Source organism: Acomys russatus, chromosome 6, assembly GCF_903995435.1.
Source record: "Acomys russatus chromosome 6, mAcoRus1.1, whole genome shotgun sequence".
NCBI classification, from domain to species: Eukaryota; Metazoa; Chordata; class Mammalia; order Rodentia; family Muridae; genus Acomys; species Acomys russatus.
This window is the reverse complement of record NC_067142.1, coordinates 79,492,481-79,520,385: the sequence shown is the minus strand read 5'-3', so window position 1 is coordinate 79,520,385 and position 27,905 is coordinate 79,492,481. Positions and strand designations below refer to the sequence as shown.

The 27,905-nt window shown below is 44.8% G+C and overlaps 1 protein-coding gene across 1 annotated transcript in view; it reads left to right on the top strand.

Annotated features, from left to right (window-relative positions):
• Nucleotides 1-27,905, top strand: part of Iars2 (isoleucyl-tRNA synthetase 2, mitochondrial) — a 41,099-nt gene that overhangs the window by 7,474 nt on the left and 5,720 nt on the right. Inside the window, exons 4-18 of the mRNA XM_051148090.1 lie at nucleotides 1,565-1,713; nucleotides 2,217-2,266; nucleotides 2,346-2,455; nucleotides 2,537-2,627; nucleotides 2,933-3,048; nucleotides 4,807-4,976; nucleotides 6,306-6,396; nucleotides 6,957-7,108; nucleotides 8,614-8,774; nucleotides 18,529-18,631; nucleotides 19,423-19,516; nucleotides 23,214-23,322; nucleotides 24,332-24,434; nucleotides 25,210-25,335; nucleotides 25,853-25,984. Of these exons, the coding sequence (XP_051004047.1) occupies nucleotides 1,565-1,713; nucleotides 2,217-2,266; nucleotides 2,346-2,455; nucleotides 2,537-2,627; nucleotides 2,933-3,048; nucleotides 4,807-4,976; nucleotides 6,306-6,396; nucleotides 6,957-7,108; nucleotides 8,614-8,774; nucleotides 18,529-18,631; nucleotides 19,423-19,516; nucleotides 23,214-23,322; nucleotides 24,332-24,434; nucleotides 25,210-25,335; nucleotides 25,853-25,984 (1,757 nt within the window). The remainder of the gene's footprint in view (nucleotides 1-1,564; nucleotides 1,714-2,216; nucleotides 2,267-2,345; nucleotides 2,456-2,536; nucleotides 2,628-2,932; nucleotides 3,049-4,806; nucleotides 4,977-6,305; nucleotides 6,397-6,956; nucleotides 7,109-8,613; nucleotides 8,775-18,528; nucleotides 18,632-19,422; nucleotides 19,517-23,213; nucleotides 23,323-24,331; nucleotides 24,435-25,209; nucleotides 25,336-25,852; nucleotides 25,985-27,905) is intronic.

Here is a 27,905-nt window from a genome sequence, read left to right as displayed (position 1 = left end):
ATATGTGAAGGTGTTTTTTACTTCCTTCTGAAACACATTCACATTGATTTTGGTTTGATATCTAAATAATTTGGGGAGTTCGCTATGAGATGATTGTTAATCTCTGGCCATTTTTTATATTAAGAAATAATAAAGAGGACTAATGAGATGGCTTAGTGGGGCAAAAAGCATGTGTCATGGCTGACCTCCTGGGTTTGATTCCCAGGTCCCACAGTGAGGGAGAGAACCAACCAGAAAGATGAACATTGTCCTGACTTTCCCACACGCAGCATTGTGTTATATGCATCTCCGTCTCTCTGTCCCTGTTTCTCTGTCTCTGTCTGTCTGTCTGTCTGTCTGTCTGTCTGTCTGTCTGTCTCTCTCTCTCTCTCACACACACACACACACACACACACACACACTATGTTACTACTATTAATATGTAATAAGAGAAACTGTGGAATATTTTCCAGTTTATTTATTTTAAATATGAGATGTGTACTCTGGAAGATACTAAAGATAGTAATACAATTTCAGGTTTTTGCTTTGTTTTGTTTTTGAGGCAGGATTTCTCTGTGTAGCCCTCACTGTTTTGAAACTTGCTCTGTAGACAAGGTTGGCCTCTAACTCAGAGATCTGCCTAGCTCTGCCTCAAGTGCTGGGATTAAAGGTATGTGCTGCCTTTGCCCAGTGAAATTCCAGTTAACAGTTATAAAATTGTTGCATGTTTTTTTTTTTTTTTTTTTTTTTGATTTTTTTGTTTGTTTGTTTTGTTTTTGTGAGACAGGGTTTCTCTTGTAGTCCTGGCTGTCCTAGACTCACTTTGTAGACCAGGCTGGCCTTGAACTCACAGCGATCCACTGACCTCTGCCTCTCAAGTGCTGGGATTAAAGGCGTGCGCCACCACCGCCCGGCTTGTTGCATGTTTTGAATGCTTTCAAATAGTGTTCCTGCTGAGAATCTTTCACAGGACTGAATGTACCTCAGTAGGAAGACTATTTGCTTGGCATGCCTGAGGCCCTGGGTTCAGTGCCCAGCACCACATGTTCTGGGAGCGCTTCTGCCTCAGAGGATCAAAAAGCACTCCAAAGTGTGTTGGGGGCCAGCCTGGGCCAACAAGGACTTTTCTAGTCTAATGGTGCATAGTTCCTTCAGTTAGAGAAGGTTATAGCAAATCATGTTTAAGAATATAGAAAGTCGGGCTGGAGAGATGGATCTGTGGATAAGTGCACTGTCTGCTCTTCCAGAGGTTCTGAGTTCAATTCTCAGCAACCACATGGTGGCTCAGAACCATCTGTACTGGTATTTGACGCCCTCGTCTGGCATGCAGGTGTACATGCAGTAGTTAGACCACTCATACATAAAATAAATAAAATCTTTAAAAAAAATATAAAAAGGCAGCCTAGTGGCTTAACTCATAATTCTAGCGCCCTGAGGCAGGAGAATTATTGTGAGTTTGAGGCCACTCCGGGTTATGGAATGAATTTATATAGGCCAGGCAGGATTACAGAATGAGACCTTTACAAAAAAAAAAGAGGAAAATGTATAGTTTCTCAAAGGCCCTTTCTTCTCTTCTCTGTTGTAGCGAGGTCATTTGCTAAAGCAGCCATTGAGAAGCAGAGGGCAGCATTCGTCCGCTGGGGAGTGATGGCGGATTGGGATAACTGTTATTACACATTTGACCCAAAGTACGAAGCCAAACAGCTGAGGCTGTTTTACCAAATGTACGAGAAGGTAATGAAATCTTTTTTTTTCTTCTTAGTGTATTAAAGTACACGTCACAAAAATTTCAGCCTCAGTACTGTCCTGGTTTTCTTTTGCTGTGACCATGACCAAAGGCAACTTGGAAAGGAAAGGATTTATTTGGGTTTTGTGTCTCCATCACAGTTTATCACAGAGGGAAGTCAAGACAGGAGTTTAAGCAGGGCAGCAACTTTGTGGCAGGGACTGAGGCAGAGGCCATGGAGGAGTACTGCTTGCTGGCTGGCTCCCTGGGCCTTGCTCAACTTTTTTTCTTATACAGCCCAGGACCACCTGCCGCAGGATGGTACCACCTATAGTGGACTGGGCCCTTCTGCATCAACCGCTAACAAGAAAAATGCCCTGTAGACTTGCCTACGGGCCAGTCTGAAGGAGGCATTTTCTCAATTAAGAGTCCTTCTTCCCACATATGTGTCGGTTTGTGTCAAGTTGACAAAAGCCAGCCAGCTCAACTATCCCGTCTTTGTCTTTTCTAGGGCTTGGTTTATCGATCTTACAAACCCGTGTTTTGGTCTCCCTCATCAAGGTATGTATTCTTTGGTAATCAAAAGGTGCAAACATTTGTGAAGCTACAGATGTTTAATTATGATATCTTTAAACTGTAGGACCGCGTTGGCCGAGGCAGAACTTGAGTACAACCCCAAGCATGTTAGTCGGTCGGTGTACCTAAGATTTCCTCTTTTGAAACCTCCTCCTAAGCTGGAATCTCTTACAGGTAGGTTTAGTTGGAGCTTGACTTTGTTGACATTATGGAGTCGTGATGGTTGCTAACATATTTACAACTTTATTTCGACAGGTGCCTCAGCTCCTGTTAGCGTTTTAGTCTGGACCACCCAGCCTTGGACAATTCCTGCCAATCAGGCTGTTTGCTATATGCCAGAGGCAAAGTAGGTATCTTGTCATATCTTTTTATGTTATCCACGAACCATGAATAGGATTCATGTGAAATTTATTTCACTCTCATGACCTTTTTAAAATCTAGTGAATTGTTATTTAGTTAGGTTGATAATGTTTTTACTACACTGTAGAACAAAGCCTTTGAAGGCCTTGGGTTAGGAAGTGAAAGAAATGTGAAGTCTGGAGTGCTTTGTAAACTCTGACCGTGATGTTGATTTCTCTAAAGTGCTGTCAGTTAACTCTGGCTTGTCTTTCTTGATCGTCTTGGGTGGTTTACTCTGAACACTATCTTCAGGTATGCTGCTGTGAAATGCTCCACTTCCGGAGACGTCTACATCCTGGCTGAAGATAAAATACCAGCTATCGCTTCTGTCTTGGAAACAAAATTTGAAGTTATTTCAACATTTTCAGGTGAGGACTTACAGGTATTGCTCAGCCACCAGCTATTAAAATAATGGTTGCTTGGTGTTTAGTAGTTTCTTGGATATTCTCCATTGTGAGTTGAAGTAGATATGACATCTATGTTTTTAGGGGGAGAAATAAAGAAGTATATGCAGTTTGTTTGTTTGTTTGTTTGTGACAGGGATACAGTTACTATGTAACTGACTGGCCTGGAACTCACTCCATAGTTCCTTGAACTTGAACTAGCTCACAGAGATCCACCCACCTCTGCCTCTCAAGTGCTGGGATTAAAGGTGTGCACTACCATGCCTGGTGTCAAAAATAATGTTTCTATCAGAAGATTCTTTTAAGAGTAATAATTTGGGACTTCAATACAGTGACTGATTGCATATAACTGTGGAAGTCTGGGCATATTTAAAATTAATTGTGATTCTTAGAGATGAATATGTCTTTTGAATTTCTTGCTGAAAAGCAATCTTATAGTAAATATAGTTTAAAAAAATAGAATGATGCTTTAGCTAAAGAAGAAAACCCTCTTACATTCATCAGTTAGGTATAAGATGATTATAAGAATAAACATCCAGCCCTGTCAGAATAAAAAGGGAATATGTAAGAGGCAGGAAGGGAGCTGGAGTTTCTAAGATCATTGATCGTTCCTGGTGCAATGGGTAAGTTAGAGGACCTCGTCTGCTTTTTTTTTAGGGCTTGAACCCATGCCCTGTGCCTGCTAAGTAAGCACATTAGCACTGCGTTAGATCCTGGCTCCTTTTTATCTTCATTTTAGACAGGGCCCCATTAAGTTTTCTTTTCCTTTCTTTTATTTTTTTTTTTTCTCTAAAGCTTTATTTATTTATTATGTATACAGTGTTCTGTCTGCACGCTAGAAGAAGGCACCAGATCTCATTATAGATGGTTGTGAGCCACTGTGTGGTTGCAGGGAACTGAACTCAGGACCCCTGGAAGAGCAGCCAGTGCTCTTAACCTCTGAGTCATCTCTCCAGCTCTTGTTAAGTTCTCTTGGACCAGCTTTGATTTCCTATTTGCTAACAGACAACAGTAGATCAATGGTAATGCTTTGACAGTTTGTAGTGAGGCAATATTCTGCTTAGATGCTCAGAGTAGTCTCAGTGCTCTCCTGACAGTGGTGCTCTCAGTGGTTCTAATTGTCTGCATCTTATAGATTTCTGGCCACTGTAACTCAGAGGGAGGCCAGTAGTGAGGCCAGCCAGTCTCGTCCTCGGTGTTTGATGCTAAGGGCCAAAGCACTTGGCTACCATGTGCCAAGCTGGCATTTTTTTCCTAGAACAAGAACATACAGATGCTCCCTAAGCATATTGGTGCTCACCTGCTCTCCTGACACCTGTGCAGTGGCAGCAGGAAGAACAGGTATTTCAGGTCACCCTGCTGCATAGTGAATTTGAGAGCAGCCTGAGCTGATGTTACACTGCCAAACCTGACAAGGTGGAATTATCACACAGAACAGCTCCTTAAAATACCTGGGGCTTGCTGGGTGCGGTGGCACACGCCTGTAGTCCCAGCACTTGGGAGACAGAAGCTGGTGGACCTTGGTAAGTTCCAGGCCAGCCCGGTCTACAAAGCAAGTCCAGGACAGCCCGCGCTACACACAAAGAAACCCTGTCTCAAAAAACAAAAACAAAATACCTGGGGCTTGGTCCCAGGGCATCATACATGGGAAGAAAGCTCTACCACTCAGCGGGAGCCCAGCCCTTTACATAACCACTTGGTAATGGTTTTCTTGACCTGCAGGTGTGGATCTGGAAGGTGGGACTTGTAGTCACCCTCTAAGTCCTGATAAAGGGTCTCCCCTCTTACCTGCCACTCATGTGACTATGGCCAAAGGAACGGGATTGGTTCACACAGCCCCAGCTCACGGTATGGAAGATTACAGCGTAGCATCTCAGCACAACCTCCCTATGGTACTGTTCCTCTTTTTTCCTCTTAATTATTCACCTTGCAGAATGAAAATGATTGCTCCTAACGAACATCTTTGTTTCTTGGTAATAACAATTCTGTCATCATAGTCAAATTGTGAAATTATTTGTGCAACATCCTAAGTCGTTAATCCGTACTGAGTTAGAGTCCCGGGTTAGACCTGAAGAGCATGCTTACGTGGAGGTGCTTCTCACTGCACACAGACAGCATCTTATTGTGGGTCACCTTGTTGTATTTTGGAGATGTGCATCCTTTACTAATTGAAGGTTTGGGGCATACCTGTGTTGATACTTTTTTTTTTAATGTGTATGGATTTTTCCCTGAATGTATGTCTGTGCACCATGTGTGTGTGTGGTGCTTATGGAGTGTATGGGTTGGATTCCCTGGAACTGGAGTTACACATGGCTGTGAGCCACCACACAGGCCAGTACCATTTTTCTAACAGCTCAGGTGATCCTTAGCAGTTTTTAGCAAAAAAGTATTTTGTAATTAAGGTAGATACATTTTTCAAAACACACTGCTTGTGCACACCTAATAGCCTGTAGCTTTACATGCTGCTTGTGCACACCTAGTAGCCTATAACTTTACATGCTGCTTGTGCACACCTGGTATCCTATAGCTTAGCACACTGCTTGTGCACACCTAGTATCCTATAGCTTTACACGCTGCTTGTGTACACCTAGTATCCTATAGCTTTACATGCTGCTTGTGCACACTTAGTAGCCCATAGCTTAGCACAGGCCTAATTACTATGTGTACTAGGAAGCTGAATAATTGGTGCGATTGGCTCAGCTTGCCTGTTACTTTCCTGTCATTCACATTTTTTCCACCCTGGTCTCAAACCAAACCAGTCTACCTGGGCTGAGGGTTGAATCACATAACAGGTGACTTTCACTCCCCAAACAATGGCAAGTAAAGTTCATTACATAATGGGAGGGGATGGTTAGACTTTGCCCTTTCCAAACTCCTAAGCTTGTTTTACACACTTTTCACTCACCATTTGGTTGAGAAGGGCACAAGCAAAGAATATATGGCCCGTGGTCTGTACATGAGAGAGAGCGGTTAAAAATGTTTTAGAGTACTTGTATTTCTCAGGGTTAAGCTTTAGGTGTATGCTTTAATGATGCGTTTTGTCTTTGGTGCTTTAAATATATAAAATTCAGGAACTTCTGCTAATTAAGAAAGAAATACCCAGATTTATAAAGTAGAGAAAGGGTAGACTGTATTGAGATGTTTTATATGTGGTGTTTAACATGGATTACTATGAGGTAACATGTCTCCATGCCTTAACTCCTCAAAATGGCGCATTGCAGGACTGTTTGGTGGATGAAGGTGGAATGTTCACTGATGCTGCAGGGCCTGATCTTCAGAGCAAGGCTGTACTTGATGAGGGAACAGATGCGGGTAGGTTCATCTGTTGATAACCCAGTGTGTTTCTGGAAGGAACCAACAACAGGACCCCTAGCCGCTTTTTATACTTCTGGTCAGAACAAACTGCATTTGGTTAGTTATGGTTCAAAATGAAGCTTTGGACCTACTGTCTTTTTGTTACATAAATTGTCTAATTGTTTATGTAAATGAAGAAGGCACAGGAAGTAATGGTTTTGGTGGGAGCTGTTACAGAGATGATCAGTGTGGTGCCTGTGTGAGGGGTGAAAACCAAGCTTGGGTGGATGTTGCCTGCGAACAGACATTCTCCACTCTTTCAGTAAGCTGTGCAGCTAGCTGCGCAGGTGGGCGGCCTTCAGCCTGGGCTTGTCTTTCTGTCTTCCTGGAGTTAGGAGTGGAGCAGTTTGGAGTCCAGTTCAGGTTTCGCGGTGCTAGCGTCTCTGCCACCTCCACACCAGAACAGGGCTGCGTTCACTGGCTCCTGCCCAGGGCCGCCACTTCTCCCCAGAAGCTCAGGTGCAGTGAGTTGTTTTCAGAATACTTTTAAGTTATGTCTAATGGGAACATTTTTTAAGTTATAAAGATGCTTCAGTCTGCAAAGAATTTGTTGAAAGAAGAGAAAGTGGAGCACAGTTATCCCTGTGACTGGAGAACTAAGAAACCTGTGGTGATTCGGGCCAGCAAGCAGTGGTTTGTAAAGATCATGGATATCAAGGCTACAGCGAAGGTAGGAAAGGCCTCCTGCTCTAAGGGTTGCCCTGGTCATTACCACCATAAAAAGGGTGTGGTGTATGTGTGTGTGTGTGTGTGTGTGTGTGTGTGTGTGAGTGAGAGAGAGAGAGAGAGAGAGAGAGAGAGAGAGAGAGAGAGAGAGAGAGACTGACTGACTGACTGTGTGTCGGGGTGGGGGACAGAAGGAGAGAAGAGTTAGAATTTTCTTATTATGATTTATTTTCCTAAAATTATATACTCTTAGGCCTGAAAAGGCCTCATTCTTCCATTATACATGTGTGAAGACTAGGCTTAAAGAGGTTAAGTGACTCATCCACTCACCTTGGTGCCCAGCATCATAAAAGTAGCATCGGCTACAGGCAGAACTGAGTCAGCAATTGCGTAACCTCCTAGGACATCAGGACTATAGCTCTTCATCCAGTTCAAGGCAGTAATGCCTCTGAAGGGAGCAAGTCGCTTCCCACAGTAGTGACTGCCACCTGAAACACAGTTAGTGAAAATTTTTTGCGTCCTCTATTGCTTTGAAATTAAGACTGCTAAAAAGAAAAAAGCTAAACAAAAATTTGATCCATTTAAAAACTTGATTTGAGGCTGGAGAAATGGCTCAGCAGTTGAGAGCTGCTCTTGTAGAGGACCTCAGTTTGGTTCCCAGCATCCACCTCAGTCTTCTCACGACTGCCTCACCCCTGCTCCAGGGGTTCTGAGGCCCACTTCCGGCCTCTGCAGGCACCGTGTGTACCTGCACAAATGCACACACATACAGACATCATTTTTTGAATGTTGCTATGAATTAAGAAATTTTATAATTGGTGTTGCAGATATTTAGCATGTCTTTCAAGCTCTTTTATTTAATTTGCTTGACTGTGCATATATTTTTACATGCATTGATGCATATTCCAAAACTAGCTTTATTGTATTGAATGAAAGAGTTCAAACCTAGTCATTAGCCAGGCTGAATACACAGACACTTTGCTTGCAGCTTGCATCTGAAGTACTAATGTCATTAGCCAGGTTGCTCATTGGCGTGATAATTAGGCTTCTTGTCAGGGCTATGTGCAGACATTTGTGTTTTTTACACTTGTGTAAAGTGGGCATGCGGCATGTAGCATTGTTTTGTTTGTTTTTCATTCCCATAAAGGCTTGGTCTATTTTTTGTTGTTGTTCGCTTAGTTACATGATTTTTTTGAGACAAGACCTCATTATGTACCTCGCGCTGGCTCTGTGTAGGGCAGGGCCGCCTCAAAATTGTGTCTGGCCTCCTGTCTTAGCTTCCCTAGGTTAGTGCCTATGCCCATCCGTCTGCTCCTGACGGTGCTGAAATCGGGATTTGTGGCTATACTTTGAAGTCCTTGTTCTTTGGTCATTTGCTTGTGGTGGCAGCGGGAGGGATTTGAATGGCTGCAGACATTCAGAATGAAGAGCGGTATTGGGAAAAGCCAGGAGAGTTCTTTAAAATTTGTTTTGCTTCTCCCACTTGACCTGACGATGAATGAATTGCAGGAGTTGTTGAAAACAGTGAAGTTTATTCCTGGAGCGGCGCTGAACAGCATGGTTGATATGCTGGACAGGCGGCCATACTGGTGCATATCACGGCAGAGAGCTTGGGGTGTTCCAATTCCTGTGTTTCATCATAAGACAAAAGATGAATATTTGATCAACAGGTAATTCTTTTCTGTCTTTTTATTGTTTAAAGTGAGTTATGTGTCCTTGGAAGGATGGTGCTTACCGTTAAGAATTCCTTGTGTTGTTCATTTGCTCCCTGGCTCTGAGACGCCCTTTCACTGTGAAGTCCAGGCTGCCCTTCCTCACTGGGATTACAGGTGTGTGCCACCATCCTCATCACTCTCATCCCTCTGTCTCACCATGTAGCACTAGCTGGTCTGGTAGTTTCAAATTCATAGCAATCCTCCTGCCTCAGCCTCCGTAGTGCTGGAATTGTAGGTATGTTCCAACACTCCTGGAAGGTCATATTGTTGCTGGAGTGAGTGACCCAGTAGTCAGGAAGACGGAGACAGGGGGATTATGAGTTAGAGGCTCAGAGTAGAAAGTGTACAGAAGGAGAGAGAGAATGAAGCATTTAATAAGGAGATGTGCTCCCTGATTTTGATGATCTATGCCGTTGTAGCTTTCAGTAATTCTAGATTGTTGCTGTTTGTTTGCTGTTTATTCTCTCCCTCTCTCCCCCTCTGCGTGCATGCATGTGTGCCTCTGCGTGCATGCATGTGTGCATGCGCGTGTGTGTGTGCGTGCCCGCGTGCACACGCACACACAGAGATCGAGCCACACCTGCCTACTAGTTGCTGCTTTAAGAGGTTGAAAGGGGAATGCCAGTCATTTCTATTAGGAATCCATTCTGGGTTTTTCGTTTTTTTAGAATGCTTTGACTTAATTTGGTTAGTGAGATTTTGCTAAATTAGGCTGTAGCATCAGCTACGTTGGCTGAGCGTTTGTTTCATTATTTGAGGACCTAGCGAGTTTGAGGGACTGAGGCAAGAGTGACAGGGTGTTTGGGGTGGCTCCTTCGCACTGTTGTAGAAGCTTTTCTCTGTTACCACGGTCGTATGTCCTTAGTAGTATCTTACTGAATGTATGTATTTTAGAAGTTTTAGAAAATGTTGACTTAAGTTGCTTTTCATCTGTGATCACATAAAGAATAGATTTGTTGTTTTTTTTTTAATACTTTTGTGCTGGGAATTGTATCAAGGCCCTGCACGCGCCTGACTGCGGCCTGGACTAAGCCCCGACTTCTTGCCTCTTACTGCTTTGTGATACGGTAGCTCTGAGTATCTGTTGTGTGCTTGCTCTTTCTCACTTTGCTCTCATGCCCTGCGGGACTTGGTTCAAAGAGAACAAGAGCTCTGCCTTGGACAGACACAGGACCGTCTGCTTATGGGTTTTGTTAGAGAGGAGGTAGTGTGTCAGCTGTACGCTGGGACCGTGCTTGGCAGGAGTCAGGCGGGCAGCGTGCGGACACAGCACATGTGCATAGGAACCACACAGGCTCCATGGCTTGTGAGAGGGGTAGAAAGGCAGTCACTACGAACTGGCCAGGACAGACTGTAAGGAATCTGGAATGCCTCATGAAGAATTTTTTTTTATTAATTTATTCATATTATATTTAAAATGTTATCCCATCTCAAGAAGGATTTTAAACTCCCAAGTGGGTAGAAGTATATTTCAGAATAAGCACGTAAAGGTCAGATTTGTAAGGTTGTTTGAGTATTGTTAAAGTTTAGAGAGAACTTGACTCTTCCCCAGTATTGAAGCTGTGTGATTCTTACAGAACTCAGCACTTGGCCGGTTACTTTCCACTGCTCCAGTACTATGTCGGTTGAGAACAAACATAGTTATAGTCGAGATAAGTTCACACAAGTCAGTTAAAAGCCACCACTGCCGTTTCCCAGGCCTCAGTGACTAGGTGCCTGACTTTTAGGGCATTGCTTTGAAGTGGTGGGGGAGGGGTTGAACATAAATATTGTTAAAATTAAAAAGTAGAACAAATTTGGTTTTTGTTTGTTTTGAGTGCAGAGGATTGATTGAACTTAGGCCCTCTCTGCTGTTAAACACACACTGTACCACTGGGCTGCACCCCCACACTTCAGCAACACACATTGTACCACTGAGCTGTACCCCAATACTTCAGCGGACTGGTGGAACTGACTGTTTTTTTAAAAGTAAAAACATACACAGATTGAGCAGTCAGTAAGTCGGACATACAGAGACACACACGTCTGCCCGGCAGTGTTCATTTTATTTTGTCAGCCTGTTTTCCTGCTGTGCTACAGAGTTGCCTGGGACCTGCTGCACGGCTGCGTGAAGGGTGTCAGTTGCCTTCTAACTTTGATGTAGCAGAGACATACAGAATATTGGCCTACAGAATGACAGACATACTCAGCCATCCTGTCTGTCAATTCATAGGTCATTTTCCTGTATACCAGCTGAGGAGAGCACTCATTGTCTTCCATGGTTGGCTCCATCTGGTGACAGAGCACGTGGACTCTAAAACATTGGTGTTCTTAATTGTTTGTTAGTTAGAAAACAAAATGAAGGTTATCATTTTTCTTTTTGGATCCATTGAGAATCAGGTCCCAGCCATGTCTGTCCTTCCTCTCCCACTGTAGCAGGCTGGAGGCCATCAAGAGTAACAGCAGCCCCACTGGAAGTTGCTGCACAGTCCACATGGAGTTGCTGTTACATGTGATGGCTCCACACGGTGGCCGGAGCAGCCCTTTTGCCTCAGGTAGTCGCTTCGTGTGCGTGCTTCTGAGGGTGGAACCTGGACTTTGCGGTATTCCAGGAAGCATCTACAACAGACTTGGGAGCTGGCCCCAGCCCTCTGCCGCCTCCTGACGCTGCAGAGGTGGCGGGGCCGTGGCGGGAGGCTTGGGACAAGACCTAGCCTGCACCTTGCAGTCCTATCTCAGCTTCCTGGGAGCTGGGCTTCCAGTGAGTGCATCACACCTGCTTCTCCTGCTTCCTTGACCAAAATCTGAGCATTGCCTTAAACATACTTGTTTAGCAAAAGAAAACCTTGGTTTATTTCATGTTCCAGGTGAGTTTAAAGACTGACAGATTTCAAACTCTGGACTTGAACGCTGACATATTAATTTCATTATAGTTTATGTTCGTTTCTTTTTCTCAAGAATAGCTCTACTTTTGATGTTAGTATCCTTGGTCATTTCCTGAATCTGTAATATAATCCCCATATGATTTAGGTGGAAATCTAGTCCCCGGTTAGTAAAAACATGTATTTCTAACCTAAAATGGATAAAATTTAGAACCATTGCTCACCTAGAGAAGACAGGAAGCTGTTCATGAAGGTCTTATGTCACATGTGTGTTGTCCTCCAGCACTGGTGACTTCCTGACTTCTGGAAACCTGTAGACTTTCTGTTCACTAAGTAAAGAAAGCATCCAAGTCATTGCCTGCTGCCTTTGCAGCCTGAGTGTGGGACTGCATGGAGCTGAGGCCCTCCTGCAGAAGCTCCTGTGCCACAGGCACATTAGGACACAGACAGGACAGGCTCTTACCTGTTCTTACTCCAGGAACTTCCAGCCAGGATCTTGTCTTGTCCCTTTCACTCATAAAGAAGCGTGAGATGACAGCAGCGGCCCCCGTACCTGAAGTCCCGAGTGCTTCCTGCTTCCCAGCTATATAGTCCCTTGCTGCTGACAGCAGAGCTCCAGTGATTGGCTGCTGCTGCAAGAGCTGCTTGCACTGCCCGAGTTTTCCCTGATGGAAACCGAAGCTGGAACACGTACTGCGTGATAGATAAGGCCTCTGAGTCGAGTACAAAGTTCTGTTATGGTCTGACTTATTGCTCTGTGAAATACAGCAGTCAGATGGAAACAGCCTACACAGTGATAAGTGGCTTCACCCACTTTTATCAACAGTAATTTATACTGGTCTTTAGGTCATAAGTCAACTGTTTGTCGAAGTGTGGAATGTTATTAATAAAATAAAGAGTATTCTTGAATTTGCAAGGAGAAATCTAGATGCCACCCCAAAGGATATAGTAATGTCACAGGGAAATTCTTTTTGTATATGAGTGTGTTTCAAGACGGTTTTTTTTGTTTGTTTGGTTGGTTTTTTTTTTTTTTTTTTTTTTTTTTTTTTTTTTTTGGTGTTCCAGAGCCCTGGACTTTAGACCAGGCTGGCCTCGAACTCAGAGACCTTCCTGTCTCTGCCTTTTCTGTGCTGGCATCAGAGGTGTGCACCACCATCATGGCTCACAGAGAAAATCTTTAGAAATTCTTTTAAGATATTTGAAAGCATGATCTCGGTTTCACTATAAAAAATTCTACTTCTAAGTATTTATTGTAAGGAAAAAGGCTAATGAATTCTATACAAAGATATGCATGTAAGACACTCAATTTAGCTGTTTGTCAAGGAACTTAGTGATATAAAAAGGAGACGGGTAGGGATAGGCAGGCGGAAAGCTCTTGCCTACCATGCATGAAGCCATAGGTTCAAATCCCAGCATTGTATACACAAATGAATTTTAAATCACATACAAAGGAGCGATCGTGCAGGTGTTTGAGGTGGTAGCTTTGCTCTTTGTGGCCGCCTGGGTCCCACATTGTAAAAATTCAGTGACTAGAACTGTCCAGTTTTTGGCTGTTTCTAGGTGGTTGCCTGTTGTTGTTGTTGTTATTGTGTTGTGTTTTGTTCTGGTGGGAAGTCATTCCTCTACTCCTGAGCTGCATTCCCATCCTGGGTTTTACTGAGACACGACTGTGTAGCTCGGCTCTTCACAAGCTTGGTGACTGTCCAGTTTGTCTCCTGGGTCTTGAGATGCTGGTGCAGATGACAGGAGGAAGTGACTCGTTGTGACAGCAGTTCTGCACATTTGAGCTTCAGTGTGTTCATGGGAAGGCTTTTTGCTAATTTACCTTTAAAAAATAAATTTCCTAGCAGTGGTGGTGCACGCCTTTAATCCCAGCAGTTGGGAGGCAGAGGCAGGTGGATCACTGAGTTCGAGGCCAGCCTGGTCTACAAAGCGAGTGCAGGACAGCCAAGGCTAACACAGAGAGACCTTGTCTTGAAAACAAACAAACAAACAAACAAACATTTTAATTTTTTGTTTTGTTTTGTTTTGGTTTGGTTTGGTTTTATTTGAGACAGGGTTTCTCTGTAGACTTGGCTATCCTGGACTTGCTCTGTAGACCAACCAGGCTGGCTTCAAACTCACAGAGTTCTATTTGCCACTGCCTCCCCAAGTGCTGGGATTACAGGCATGTGCCACCATGCCTGGGTAATCAACTTTTTTTCTTTAACTGACAAAATTGTGTACATTTGATGTATACAACATGGCCTTTCAAAAAGCACAGGTATATATTGTATTTAGTTTATACTTGTTTGGTTTCCTTTATCCTCTAATTCTACAGTTGACTTTGTTTTGTCTTTAAAAATTCTAAGTATTTTGTTTGACCCCAATCTCAGGACAGACCTGACCTCAGAGTAGGAGGCGCTTAGCAAGGCACAGTGGGTGTTCTTCAGCATATGCTGTGAATTTAGAGGCTCGTCTTAGCCAACACAGCTCCTTTGAGTGCATTGAAAACATTTTTCTTTTTCTTTTCCTTTGGAAAACATTTTCTTAGTTTCAGATTCCCAAGAACAAGGGATAAAGAACAAACTGGGCTGCTTTCTTGGTTAATTTGTTATAGTTTAATTAGGCAATTCTTTGGAAACAAGTATATCATGTGTGTATGCATGCATGTACTTGTGGTCCTCGGCCATGCTCATGCTGTGCCAGTGCTCTCCCACTGGTCTATACATCTCCTTGACTGTTTTGCTTGCTACCTGGTCAGGCCTTGTCATGTTAACCTTGAACTCAGTCCTGCTGCATGCTCTTGAATTGCTGAGGTACAGATGCACACCACTATGCCCTTCTTGAAGCTACATTTGTTGTTTACTTGTTTTGTTTTTTGAGACCGGGCTTCTCTAGCTCTGTCTGTCCTGGAACTCACTCTGTGGGCCAGGCTGGCCTTGAACGCAGAGATCTGCCTGCCTCTGCCTCCTGAGTGCTGAGATTAAGATGTGTACCACCACCCACAGCTTTGAAGCTGGATTTTTGTTTTTAAGTGCTGCACTGCTTTTCATTGATTGAGATTATATTTGTAGTTCTGCTATTTACAAAAATATTACTAAAGTAAAAGAAAAATAAAATGAAACAACCTTTCTTTCTCACTGCTCACCAGACCTCACAAGTCTAAAATAAGGATTTCTTGATCTTCCAGTGAACTGTGTGTAAAATACAAGATGACTTATTTCGGGGCTAAGGCAGGAGGGTTGTGGGACACTGCAGAAAAGAAAAGAGATGGAGCGTTGGAGGGAAACTGGAAAAATTCTGAAGAAAGCATGGTAATATTTTTCCTCTGTTAAACCATTGTTATGTATGTATGTGAATCATTCATATTTTCATAAGGTAAGGCTGCCATTACAGGGAACTTTATTCAAGTGTCTAAGATATTTAGACTCAGGGTTTCATAGCTGACTTAATAACATACTGATAACAAATTTAACATCTTCCTTTGACTTATAGACTCAGCAAGGTATTTTTGTGTAGCTAAATAAATACCTAACTTATAATCTTAAAGTACTATTGAGTTATCTGACATTTAAAGATAAGAAAAACAGTTCATTGAAGTTGGATCTGTTATATGGGGTGAACGTGGACTCCGTCATGTAAGGCTACTGACTTTTCCTTAGTTATTAAGACTGTTTTTAAAAAAGAAGTTCATAATCTTTTTTTAAATAGTTTTTCTCATAGAAACTGAAGCTCAGAAAAATGCCCACAGCGTGCTCTTGCTACTAGCTGATAAGCCAGATAGAGTGTGGCCTTTGAACTCTGTGCTTGCTCTGTCAATACACTACCTTCCTGAGACTCCTTCAGCAGTGGCTCACAGCCTGCCCTTTGCCCGGGCAGTCAGCCCCTAGCCATTGCTTAGCAGCTCTATGGGATAGGGTGTGAGTTCACCCGGGCTGCATGTGACAGGGGTGTAAGATAAACGTGAAAACAACCCTAGCCTGATTGGATGACATACTTTGAAGGCTTCCAAATGTGTCACTTATTTAGACTCAAGACTTCAGACATCTCAGAGCAGTCAGCTATGGAGGGTTCTGCTTTTAGGACTTCTTGCGTGCCTTCTGGAAAACAGTGGGCATGGTGTTCATTTAATGATAGTATTAGTCCTGCCTGATTAGTAAGTTAATATGAAATGGCAACAATTTACTTTCACTTCTATATTATTTTTACCTGTTTTCTCGAACACATTTAAAACTTTTCATTGCCTGCCTAAAGTTGGCAAGCTAATGGTGACATAAAATGAGCTAATGAGTCTTTCTTTCTAAGGGAAAAATGCATAATAGGTGTGAACAGCATGTCTAATGTCATTATGGGTGAATTTGAATGTACTTTGCTAGTGTTTCTGTTTTGTTCTTTGGGGCATTGGATTTCTTCAGATTCTATTCCTGTGTTCATATTTCCTTAACTGATAAAGTGTTCTGTGCAAACTATATAAAAGACTAATGTGTAACTAAGTATTATTGTCTTATAACTAGTTACTCATTGTGTAAAGTTTTTATGGTTCCTAAGGAAAGCTTATCTTCACTGTTAAAGTCCATCTAAAGTGAATGTCCTAGCAATCCAGACTTGTGCCAATTTTAATTTTTATATTCATGTTATACATAAATTTTTAGACATTTTGGCAGCATTATACTTTCATTCAATCTTTCATAAACTATCGCTTTAATACCTTTTTTTTTTTTTAAGATAGGCTTACTGTGTAGACCAGGCTGGCCTTGAGTTCACAGAAATCTACCTCCCTTTGCCTCCTCAGTAGTGGAGTTAAAGGTGTATGCCGTTATGCCTGGCTTCTCTCTCCCTTTTTAAGATTTATTTTGTTTTATGTGTATGGACGCTTTGCATGCATGTGCACATGTATGTCATATGTGTACCTGATGCCCGCAGAGGACATTGAGTATCCTAGAACTGGAGATTGTTGTGAACTGCTTGTATTTAGAACTGAGCCTGGGTCCCCTGCAAGAGCAGTAAGTGCTCTTAATCTCTGACTCTCTCTTAGGTCCGCACCTAATCTTCTCTGAGGTGTCTCAAGTTTCAGGTTATAGAGCATGTTAACCTATATTGCCTACTTGGTTTTACTTCCCTTTACAGTTTTTGCAAACAGCTTCATTAACCTGTAACTTACCAAAGCTAGAAAACTGGAGTATTTCGCTCTGCACAGTCTTGGTTAATACATGCTGGTGCTGGCTGGGCCCGCAGTTCTCTCCCTGCTCACTGTTCTGTCTGTTCCCAGTGACTCTGGTGACCTGCAGGCACTTGCAGGAGGAATGGAGTGAAGTAAGAGGGCGCTGTTTCCAAGGCAGCGTTCACTGTGTGTGTTAATCTGTAAATAGTAATATGGAAGCTGAAGAGATAGTTCATTAAGTGTGCTTGCTGCTCTTTCAAAGGATCGGAGTTTGATTCTCAGTACCCAAATCAGGCAGCTCTCAATTTATTGCAGCTCCAGCTCCAAGCATTCCAGTGCCTGCCAGCCTCCGAGAGCATCTACACAACAGTAGTAGAGAAACAGACACAAACCTGTGAACGCAGAAATAGAAATAAATCTCAAATCGTAATAGAGGTGCTTGGCTTAATGATTGACATAGAATCATTCAAATGGACCTAAAGTCTCAGTCTGAATTCTTTTGGTTTTTTAGAAACAGGGTTTCTCTGTGTAGTCCTGGAACTCACTCTGTAGACCAGGCTGGCCTCGAAATTATATACCTGCCTCTGCCTCCTGAGTGCTGGGATTGAAGGTGTGTGCTCCACCAGTGCCCTCCCTGAATTCTTCCATACAAATTAATTATGTGTTAAAATGACAAGTGCTGCTGTAGGCATTTCATTTATTAGGTCAGTATTTGCTGAGTCTCTTAGTGATGTGCTGTTCCTTGTATTTTACAAATGAGAACACTGAAGTGCAGAGAGGCTCAGTGCCTTGCCCAGTGTCACTTGGTGGGTCAGTAATTAAGTCACTGCTCACTGTATCCAAAGCTCGGGGGCCACGCTGCTGCCTGTTGTGTGTGACTAAACACAAAGCAACTCCAGGAGGCCCTGGGGTCAGCAGGAAAGTAAGTATTGCAAGGAGTGGACAGCACAGCACAGGAGGCCAGCCTGGGCTGCATAGCTGGACAGTTGCAACAAAGCCAAAGGCTGGATGGAGCCCAGTGCAAGAGGTGCCTGGAGCATGTGTAGGCCCCGGGTTTGCTCCCTAGCACTATAGAATAGAATATACCATGCTCATTGGGGGAAGGCTGGTCTGTTTGGTCACCTGCTCTCATGTATCGAGTGCCTGGGATCGCTCAAGACAGTGGGGCTGCTTATTTGTGTTTCAGCACATTGCTTGGGCGTCTTTCAAGTCTTGACCGTGGGTGAGGCAGTCAGAGTGTGAGCCTCCCTGTGTACTTTCAGTGTCTGTATGGAGTGTGGGCTGCCTCCCACATCAAGGGATGGACAAAGACGGGGCCCTTGAAAGGTTCTGAGCAGGCATTCAGTGTGGCAGCAGTTGTAGGGTGCTTCTCTGTGCGAGTGGGGGAGTCTGGCATTGTGTAACTAGTGCCGAGGCAGTAAGGCTACACTAAGAGCCAGGTGCAAACTGACAGGGTTTGTCAGCTTGATTTGGCAGGAAATGAGGACAGAGTTCCTAATAGGAACTAGATGGACTGAGATGGGAGGTGAGGACAGCATTGTTTTCCTGTTCAGGGCTGTACATGGGCAAGATGGTTTTGTTTGTACTGAATTCAAGCAGTCGAGTAAGCAATTAAAGATTCTGCTGGAGTTGGAAAAGCAGTAAGCGACAAAGATTTGTCACTTGTCATACCATACATTGCTGATCCTATCTGTTCCCCCAACAGCCAAACCACCGAGCACATCATTAAACTGGTAGAGCAGCGCGGCAGCGATGTCTGGTGGACCCTCCCCCCTGAACAGCTGCTCCCAGAGGACGTTGTAGTGCAGGTAAACTGCCCGTGCTGAAATGTGCGTGACTCTTGGAGATGAAGGTGACTTTAAGCAATTGTGTTGGAAAGCTCATGGGTTTGCTTTCCAGAATTAGAAGCAGATGCAGTTAAGAAGTAAACAAGTAAACATGTTTACTTGCAGTTGAAGCATAGTTTGTAACACAGCAGTGAAAGGTGGGGCATTCTAACCTCAGCGGGCCACTGCTGTGCACGCTGTATTGGGTGACTAAGCAGATGGTAGCACAAGGAAAGCCTCTCCTGTTGGCATGGCAGGGCTGCGTGGGCTCTGACACAATGGTCCCTGCTGGTGTCCCCTGTCAGCGTCTTACCACGCCAGTTGCCATGTCATCATGTGGCCATTCAGTCTCCATGCTACCACAGGGAGTTGTGTGCAACTGTGAAGTGCGTTTTAACATTTCTTTTTAAAATGTGGATTAATGATTGTATTTCACTCTGTTAAAACTTCTGGAGCATTTGCTGTGTGTGGTGGCTGCTGAGTGGAGCACCACTATGTGTGGTGTCTGCTGAGTCATTTGCTGTGCATGGTGGCCGCTGAGTGGAGCACCGCTGTGTATGGTGGCCGCTGAGTCATTTGCTGTGCATGGTGGCCGCTGAGTGGAGCACCGCTGTGTATGGTGGCCGCTGAGTGGAGCACCGCTGTGTATGGTGGCCGCTGAGTCATTTGCTGTGCATGGTGGCCTCTGAGTGGAGCACTGCTGTGCATGGTGGCTGCTGAGTCATTTGCTGTGCATGGCGGCCGCTGAGTCAAGCCCTTTGCTGTCTCCCTAGGCTGGTGGCCCAGATGCTTTGGAATACCAGCCAGGGCAGGACATTCTGGACATCTGGTTTGACAGTGGAGCTTCATGGTCTTGTGTTCTTCCAGGTAATTTTCTTTTTCTTGTTTGTTTGATTTTCAAGTCAGTGTTTCTCTGTGTAGCCCTGGCTGTCCTGGAACTCATTTTGTAGACCAGGCTGGCCTTAAACTCAAAGAGAGCTATCTGCCTCTGCCTCCCTAGTGCTGGGCTCAAAGGCAGATGCCATCATAATCATCTCAATTTCTTTCTTTCTTTCTTTTTTAAATATTTTACTATTTCTCTCTCTCTCTCTCTCTCTCTCTCTCTCTCTCTCTCTCTCTCTCTCTCTCTCTCTCTCTCTCTCTCTCTCTGTGTGTGTGTGTGTGTGTGCGTGCACCTGTATGTTGGTGTGTGCATGTGAGTGCATGTGCTCATGCAGATGACAGGGCACTGACTCCCCTGGAGCTGCAGTTACAGGCAGTTCTTAGCCACCCAGTATGGGTGCTGGGAACAGAATTCTGGTCCTCTGGAAAAGCAGCAGGAATTCTAACCCTGGGTACCCAGCTAGCTCCTCCTTCAGGTGATTTCTAAAATTAGGTTATAAGTCAGTTAAGCTTTGAGGGCTGGCAATATGGCTTAGCAGGGAGAGGTGCTTGCCACACAAGCCTGGAGCCCACACAGGGTTGAAGGAGAGTCCTGTCTCTATAGACTTGTCCTCTGAGGTCACATGTGCACTGTGTACACACACTGAGACACATGCACAGCAACAGTAATAGTTTTGAAAATACAGAACTGTTACTTAGAAAAGATCTTCGACCATAACTTTGTGGGGGCTATTGTTTTTTTATAGGGTCCACTCAGATCCAACACAACTCAAACACCAGGACCAGGCAGAGATAACAAAATCTTATTGTAATCAAGATGCTACTGATTGGTCAGGACTGCAGAACAGACTCGGGAGCTGAACTGCAACCTAGAGCCAGAATGTTACAGACCTTTTAAGTTTGAAAACCACAAGCATCTCTGCCATGTTACCGTTAAATTTTCCTCCAATCAGGATTTAGGGGTAGGGACTTTCCTTATGTGGTTGATCTATCTCAGTTGATACAGAGTATATATTTTACAGGCCAGCCAATCAAATCCATTGTTATTTTGTGGTCAGGAACAGTCATTGTGTTTTGGGGAGCAAAAGATGAATAACAGAGGTTGGAGAGATGGCTCAGAGGTTAAGAGCACTGACTGCTCTTCCAGAGGACCTGGGTTCAATTCACAGCAACCACATGGTGGCTTACAACCATCTATAAAGTGACCGGATGTCCTGTTCTGGCCTGCAGCTGACATACAGACAGAGCACTATATACATAATAATAAATAAATCTTGGGGGGGGGGAGATGAATAACGGATGCTGGTCAGCTACTGGGGAGCCCCAGATCCCCTAGGAACTAGAACTCACCATATGATTGAAATGGAGCCTGACAACATAATGGCAGTTCTTACGACACGTTTCTTTTGCTTGTTCCCAACAGACTGTTTTTTCTTGACTTGGAAGAGTCTCTGTTTTAGGGTTTCTATTGCTGTGAAGAGACACTGTGACCACAGCAACACTTAGAAAAGAAAGCATTTCATTGGGGCTGCCTAACAGTTTCTACAGTTTGGTCCATATTATCACTATGGTATGAAGCATGGTTGCAGGCAGCTGAGAACTCTATCCTGGGAGAGAACCTATGTCTGGTGTGGACTTCTGTACCCTCAAAGCCCACCCCAGTTACACACTTCCTCAGTCAAGGCCACTCCCTGGTGAGTAAGCATCCAGCTATAGGAGCCTGTGAGAGCCACTCTTATTCAGAGCACCCCAGTCTGCCACAGTCCAGATCTGGACAGGCCTGGGAGATCATTTAGTCCAGTGATTTCCCACCATGTTCTTTTCTTTGTTTGTTTGTTTTTGTTTTTGTTTTTTGAGATAAGGTTTCTCTGTGTAGACCTGGCTGCCCTGGAACTCACTATGTAGACCAGAGATCTGCCTGCCTCTACCTCCTGACTGCTGGGATTTTTTTTTTTTTTTTTTTTTTTTTGAGGTGAAATTTTATTTAGAATTGTACTATAAGATTAGATGGGAATTTTTAGCCAGTTTGGTGGTCTGTGCCTGTAGTCCCAGCGCTTGGGAGGCTGAGGCAAGAGCATCATGAATTTGAGGATAGCGTGGGCTGCATAGGACACCCTAACCCTAAAAATTCCACCAAAAAGGTGAGGGCTTTGTTGTTGTTGTTTGTGCCCTCCCCACCTTCACCGGAAGTCCCTTCTCTTTGGCCTTCTTGGCATCCCCAAGGTGCCCAGTTTAGAAACCACTGACTTAACATGACTGCACTATTTTTCACAAGAGGTCAAGTTAGAACCAGGACACAGTGGTCACGTGGTTAATAGTGTCAGCGCGCACATGTGGCCCTGTGATTTCCAGTGCCCATTCTTCCGCACGAGTGTACCTAACCATCCAGCTTACTGACATGTCACACTTTCAGTTAGGTAAGGTTTTGACTCGTTGCTGGAGAGAAAGGGGAGAGCGTGCTCAAGAATCAGAAGGGAGTGGTGCTGCAGAGATGGCTCAGAGGTTAAAGGCACTGACTGCTCCTCCAGAGGTCCTCAGTTCGATTCCCAGCTACCATATGGGGGCTCACAACCATCTATAATGAGATCTGATGTCCTCTTCTGCCCTGCAGATGTGCGTGCAGGCAGAGCACTGTACATATAATAAATAAATAATAAGTCTAAAACAAAACCCAAACCAAAACAAAAAGAATCAGAAGGGACCAGGAGGCGGCAGCTGCACAGGAACCGTGTGCAGACATGTTAGAAGCCAGGTCCTGGAGGATCCCAAGCAAAGACTTACACAGAAGGAATAACACAGTGCAGTGAGCTTAGAGTCAGGTAGGACCCACCATCTGCCAACAGCCAGCTGTGAGTCAACATGTCTTCTGCTTTCTAAAAGGAGAGCTGTGCACACAGCTCCTCTGCAGCTGGCCGTTAAGGGACTGGAGGGAGTCACCTTCAGGTTTCATGTAGAATAAGTGTGTGGCCCGAGGCCTCTCTGTGGGGATTGTGGCAGTAGGGTCCTGGCAGGTAATGTGGAGTCTTCCTTTGGACCTTTCAGTTTAGGCAGTTTGAAAGTCAAATACATAAATTCATGCTTATCCACTAAGATGGATACTGGCTAAATAGATGTTAATTTAAAAAAATTGTTCAATATTAATTTTTGGTATTCCTAATTCTGTTTCCCTGGACACATGGAAGGACAGTGTTGCAGGCTTAGGTGCTGAGCTCTCATGTTCACAGACAGGGTAGGTGAGCAGCACGGCTTGTGGTAGGTCAGAGCAGGAAAAAGCATTTTCTGCTGGCAGGTGTCCGACAGTCTCCCAGCCTCAGGGCCAGGGTGTCGTGTGCACAGTGGTACCTGTGGTGTAGGATGGCACTCGTTCACGGCTGGCCTCGCAGCAAAGCTACTACTGACTCATACTCTCCTCTTAGTGCCACATATGGCTTCCGTGACCAGGCATGGCAAAGGTGAAAGGCATGCTGGGCCTTGGGTGGATGAAACTGGTGTAGTCACACCTGCCTGCCACATGACTTCTTCATGCATGCTTGGCATGCTCTCCACCACACAGCCAGCCTCCATCGTGTGGATATCCATGATCACATGGGTTTGAGTGCAGACATGTTGGCTACCCTAACACTCTGACACACGCTTGGCTGTATTTTCCTGTTCTAATTAACTTGTTTTGTGTTGATTTTAGGCACCGAGCAGAGGGCAGACTTGTACTTGGAGGGGAAGGACCAGCTGGGGGGCTGGTTCCAGTCTTCCTTACTAACAAGTGCAGCCACGAGGACAAAAGCACCTTTCAAGTAAGTGCTCACTCTGCGCAAAGTGAGCCTACTTTGATGATCCTGAGTGCCAGCCAGGTGGGGCACGCTGGGAACATGCTGGTGGGGGACATAGGTTCACAATCCAGCCTTTGGCAAGCTGGAACACTATTCTTCCTGCTTCTGGGGTGAGAGTGTCACTGAGTCAAGGTTGTCCAGAGAAAGAGGTGCATATGGTGGGTGCGGCAAGGCTGAGCAACAGCGGGGTCACCTGTTGTGTTAGGTACAGTTTGTAAGGAAGTTCCATGCTCTCCTCTTGTACATGGTGACACATGCTGTAGTCCAAGCACTCTGGAGGCAGAGTTGGGAGGACCTCAAGGTCAGGATTAGCCTAGGCCATGTGCAAACCCTGTCCCCCAAAGAACAACAGAAAGCAAATCAATACAGCGAAAAAAACAAAAAAGGAGAGACAGAACAGTGTGAGGTGCCTGCCATGCAGAGCAGATTGCACCTCCTGGAAGATAAGATGAGTTGGCTGGGCAAACATTGTAAAGCAGCGTTTTCAGCTGGGTAGAGATCCACAAGGCTGCAGAAAAGGACACTGGGCGGGTGAGAACAGGCAGCCTGAGCTCCTCTCCTGTTGGGTGGAGTACTGACAGTTGCTCGTTCCTGCACTGTGGAAAGACTATTACGGTAGCCTAACGGTTTGCTCTGCTACACTCCTGGCCCACCTGGCCCATCTCTGTGTCACTGTTAAGCCAGCCAGGGCAGTAAGCACTGCTTTCCTTAAGTTGCCTTACTGAAGTTACTTTTAAGGAGGTGCTTTGCTCTGTTCTTTGTCTTGTTGGTCTATATTAATCAGAGTCTGTGCGTCAGGCTGGGAAATGCCCGTGCACAGAACATAGAACATGTGTCTAAGTGGTGGACTACTGTCAACAGCCTGGTTCATGAATGCTGGAGACGGCCCTTAAGAAGCACTCACCCATAGTCTGTCAAGACATACTCAGTGATTAAAATGGCCCCTCACACTGAAGTTATTCATTTTCCTCAGGACAGTGATGGTTCATGGATTTACTCTTGGAGAAAAAGGAGAGAAGATGTCCAAGTCCCTCGGGAATGTCATTAATCCGGACACTGTCATCAATGGAGGAGAAGTAAGTGTCTGACTAGGATTCATTCTCATTTTGTTGTCAGGATCTTGTTACCTTGGTGTGAGTAAACACAAAATTTGAACCATGTCTCACAGGATGTGCCAGGGATGGTGGCATAGGTACTTGGGAGGCAGAGACATGAGGTTTGCTTGAGCCCAGGAACTCAGGGCCAAGAATAGCAGGTGGCTTCCTATAATGCTTTAAACCTAAACTTGTGTGTAGAGACCTCAAGGTGTCAGGCTTTTATTATGTGAAACTGCAGTTTTATAATTAAATGGAAACTTGGGAGAAAAAAAAAATGATTGTGAATTCTGAGTGCACATGATTTTATATTCTTAGGACGTATACACTCTAAAGTCAGAATGGCCATCAGATCTGTGGCTACTGATAGTTGGGGGGCAGGCTCGAGTTGCTTTCAGAGAGATCCATGGTGTGTGTAACCTTGCCCCATGGCTTTCACAGCCCCTCGTGTCATCACTGGGTTGCTAGGAGGTAAGGAAAGGAAATTGCTCTGCCCTCCCCTATCTCCAGGCCCCTTTGCAGGTGCTGTGTGTTTGGCCCAGATGTCCTGGGTGCTGGGGCAAGCCGGGGCTCTCCCATCAGTCTTGGACAGGACCATCTCGCTAGCCTACTTTGTGGTTGGTGTTTCAGGACTGTGCTTGCACAGTCTGCATTTACAGTCTCCAGTTTCTGAAGGGGAATGTCACCAAAAGCATTCATTTCTTTAATTGAAATAAATCAGAAGCCATTCTCTGACATGTTGTTTTTCAATGGACAGGATGACAGCAGAGAGCCTCCCTATGGAGCCGACGTCCTGCGCTGGTGGATAGCTGAGGCCAATGTCTTCACCGAAGTGGCCATTGGCCCCTCTGCACTCGGTGCTGCCAGAGAGGACATCAACAAGGTCAGACCTTCTCAATGAAAAGTTTGAGACATACATGAAAACAAACTACATGTCACCGTTTTTAAATACCTGTGTTAATTTGTTTAAGATAATAACACTAAGACATGTATGTGTCTTTATATTTGATTAATGTATAGATTATATCATAAGCTAATGTAAAATTTTATTTTCTCTACTTTATATACTCACTAATTTTGCAAGCTATATCCACTTATCTTTTTCCTTGTGAAGCAGATGAAATAGCATCTACCCATCTGTGAATAAACACACGCGCAAGACAGGTTAGGGGAAGGTGGCTTATTCTGAAGTGAGTTAATGAAAAACTCAGCCAGTGTTTATTTCTTTATAAAACTGGGTGTTGGAATGAAGGTTCATTTATGCCTCTTCAGTCTCAGTTAGCATTAAGAAAGCAACAGAAGTTAAAAAAAAAAAAAATGAACAGTTATAAATTAACTTTATTGAAATTGAAAAACCTATGACTTGTCTTTAACTGTGTACTTTCTCTTACTGTGAATAGCTTAGAAACACACTCCGCTTTCTCTTGGGAAATGTGGCTGGATTTAACCCAGAGACGGACTCTGTTCCTGTCAAAAATATGTACGTCATAGACCAGTATATGCTGCACTTAATTCAGGATTTTGCAACAAAGGTCAGTGCACCATAGTAGGCTTTGACAAATGGCAACATTAGCACTTTCCCATAACTTTTAGTGGACGAACCTCGCTAGAAATAAATAGTACCTTGTGAACCCCAGAAAGTACAATGGTGAAAGTGGGATAAAGTGATTTCACATCTTGTGTGTATGTGTGCGTGTGTGCATGTGTGTGCATCCGTGCATGTATGTGTATGCCTGCATGTGTGTTTGTATGCATGCATGACTGTGCACATACCCGAGTTCATATGTGGAGGTTGGAGGACTGCAACGGGAGTTGGTTCTCCTTCCACCCTTTGTGTCCCAGACATCCCACTTAGGCTGGCAGCTTTACCTGCAGATGTCCCCTTGTCCCTTCCCAAGCCTCTTAGACCACCTTGTGCTGAGTGCCACAGGAGTCCACTCCCCCTCACAGCAGGCTTCCCCTCCAGACCATTGCTTGTCGACAAGGAGTAGCATGGCACTGTTTTGCCAGCTGTGCCCCACAGCACGTGGACGACTCTTGACCCCTTGCTCCTCTGTATTCTGTGTGTGTTGCTGAGGTTTCACAGCTCTGTGCCTCTCAGGGTTTCCTTGTGAGAATCTGACCTTGTCACTCATTGCTGGCCTCAGTAGCTGCCTAGAGCCTCCATGGCCCTGTAACTCTTGCATGTTGTGTGCCTGAAAAACCAGCACCATGAACAAGAGCCACTGTCAACTCAGAGTGTCACCTGCCCTCTTCTGCCACAGCTGTAGCTGCTTTTGAGTGTTTGTTGGTAGAACCTAAGAGAACACTTCCCTACATAGTTGAGTTTGAGCAGGGAACCTCTTGAATAGGATTCTAAGTTCAGCCTCTCTCCTTTCAAATGAAATTGTGCATTCATAAATCAGAGCCTTCGGTGGCTGGGGTTGTGATCTCAGGGTACCTTTATACTGACCCAGGGAGGCCATGGCTTTAATCTAACAGTTCCAGCTGCTGCTCTCTGTCTGCACTGCTTTATCTGTGTCTTGAAGCTCGCTCAGGTGCCTTTCCTCACCAGCTGCACATTTTTACACCCATGTGCTCTGTCATGGGGGTGCTAACAGCAGTAACTATGCACAGCATGGATGCTATACTGTCTTGAAGTTTCCTCTGGCAGATAACTTTTTCCCATTACTTTTGAATTTAGCCTCACTCAGATTACCAGGACAGGGACTGGGAAGGTGGCGTAGTAGTTAAGAGCGTGGGCTGCTCTTCCAGAGGACCTGAATTTGATTCCCGGCACCCACACGGTGGTGCATCGCCACGTGTAACTCAGTTCCGGGGGCCTCGCTCCCACTTCTGGCCTCTGCAGGCACCAGCCGCACAAGTGGTACACAGACATACAGACAGAACACCAGTAGGTAAAATGAAACACGTTTTAAGAAGTCACTAAGACAAAGACGGAGGCATCCCTATAACAGGGATGAGCTGTAGCCAGGCTCCAGCAGGCCATCTCTGTTGTCCTCCTTTTCTTGCTGTTCTGGCCTTCCAGACTCCCTCCACAGTGGCTCATCAAGTACTCCAAGGCTTCCCAAGCCCCCAGCTCTAGCTCTTCCACGTTCCTGCCACAAACCTTTGCAAAGACCCATGAGCCAGACTAGCTCTACAGCCCTGAGCCAGAATAGCTCCCTCACAGCCCTGAGCCAGACTAGCTCCCTCACAGCCCTGAGCCAGACTAGCTCCCTCACAGCTCTGAGCCAGAGTAGCTCTCTCACAGCCCTGAGCCAGACTAGCTCCCTCACAGCCCTGAGCAAGAATAGCTCTCTCACAGCCCTGAGCCAGAATAGCTCTCTCATAGCCCTGAGCCAGTCATCCGTATCGGCTACTTCTCTTTTCTGACTAATCCCAGACAGCAACTCTAGGAAGAGTTCATCTGCATCTAGTTGTCATGGTTGGGGGTGTGACACAGTGCACACA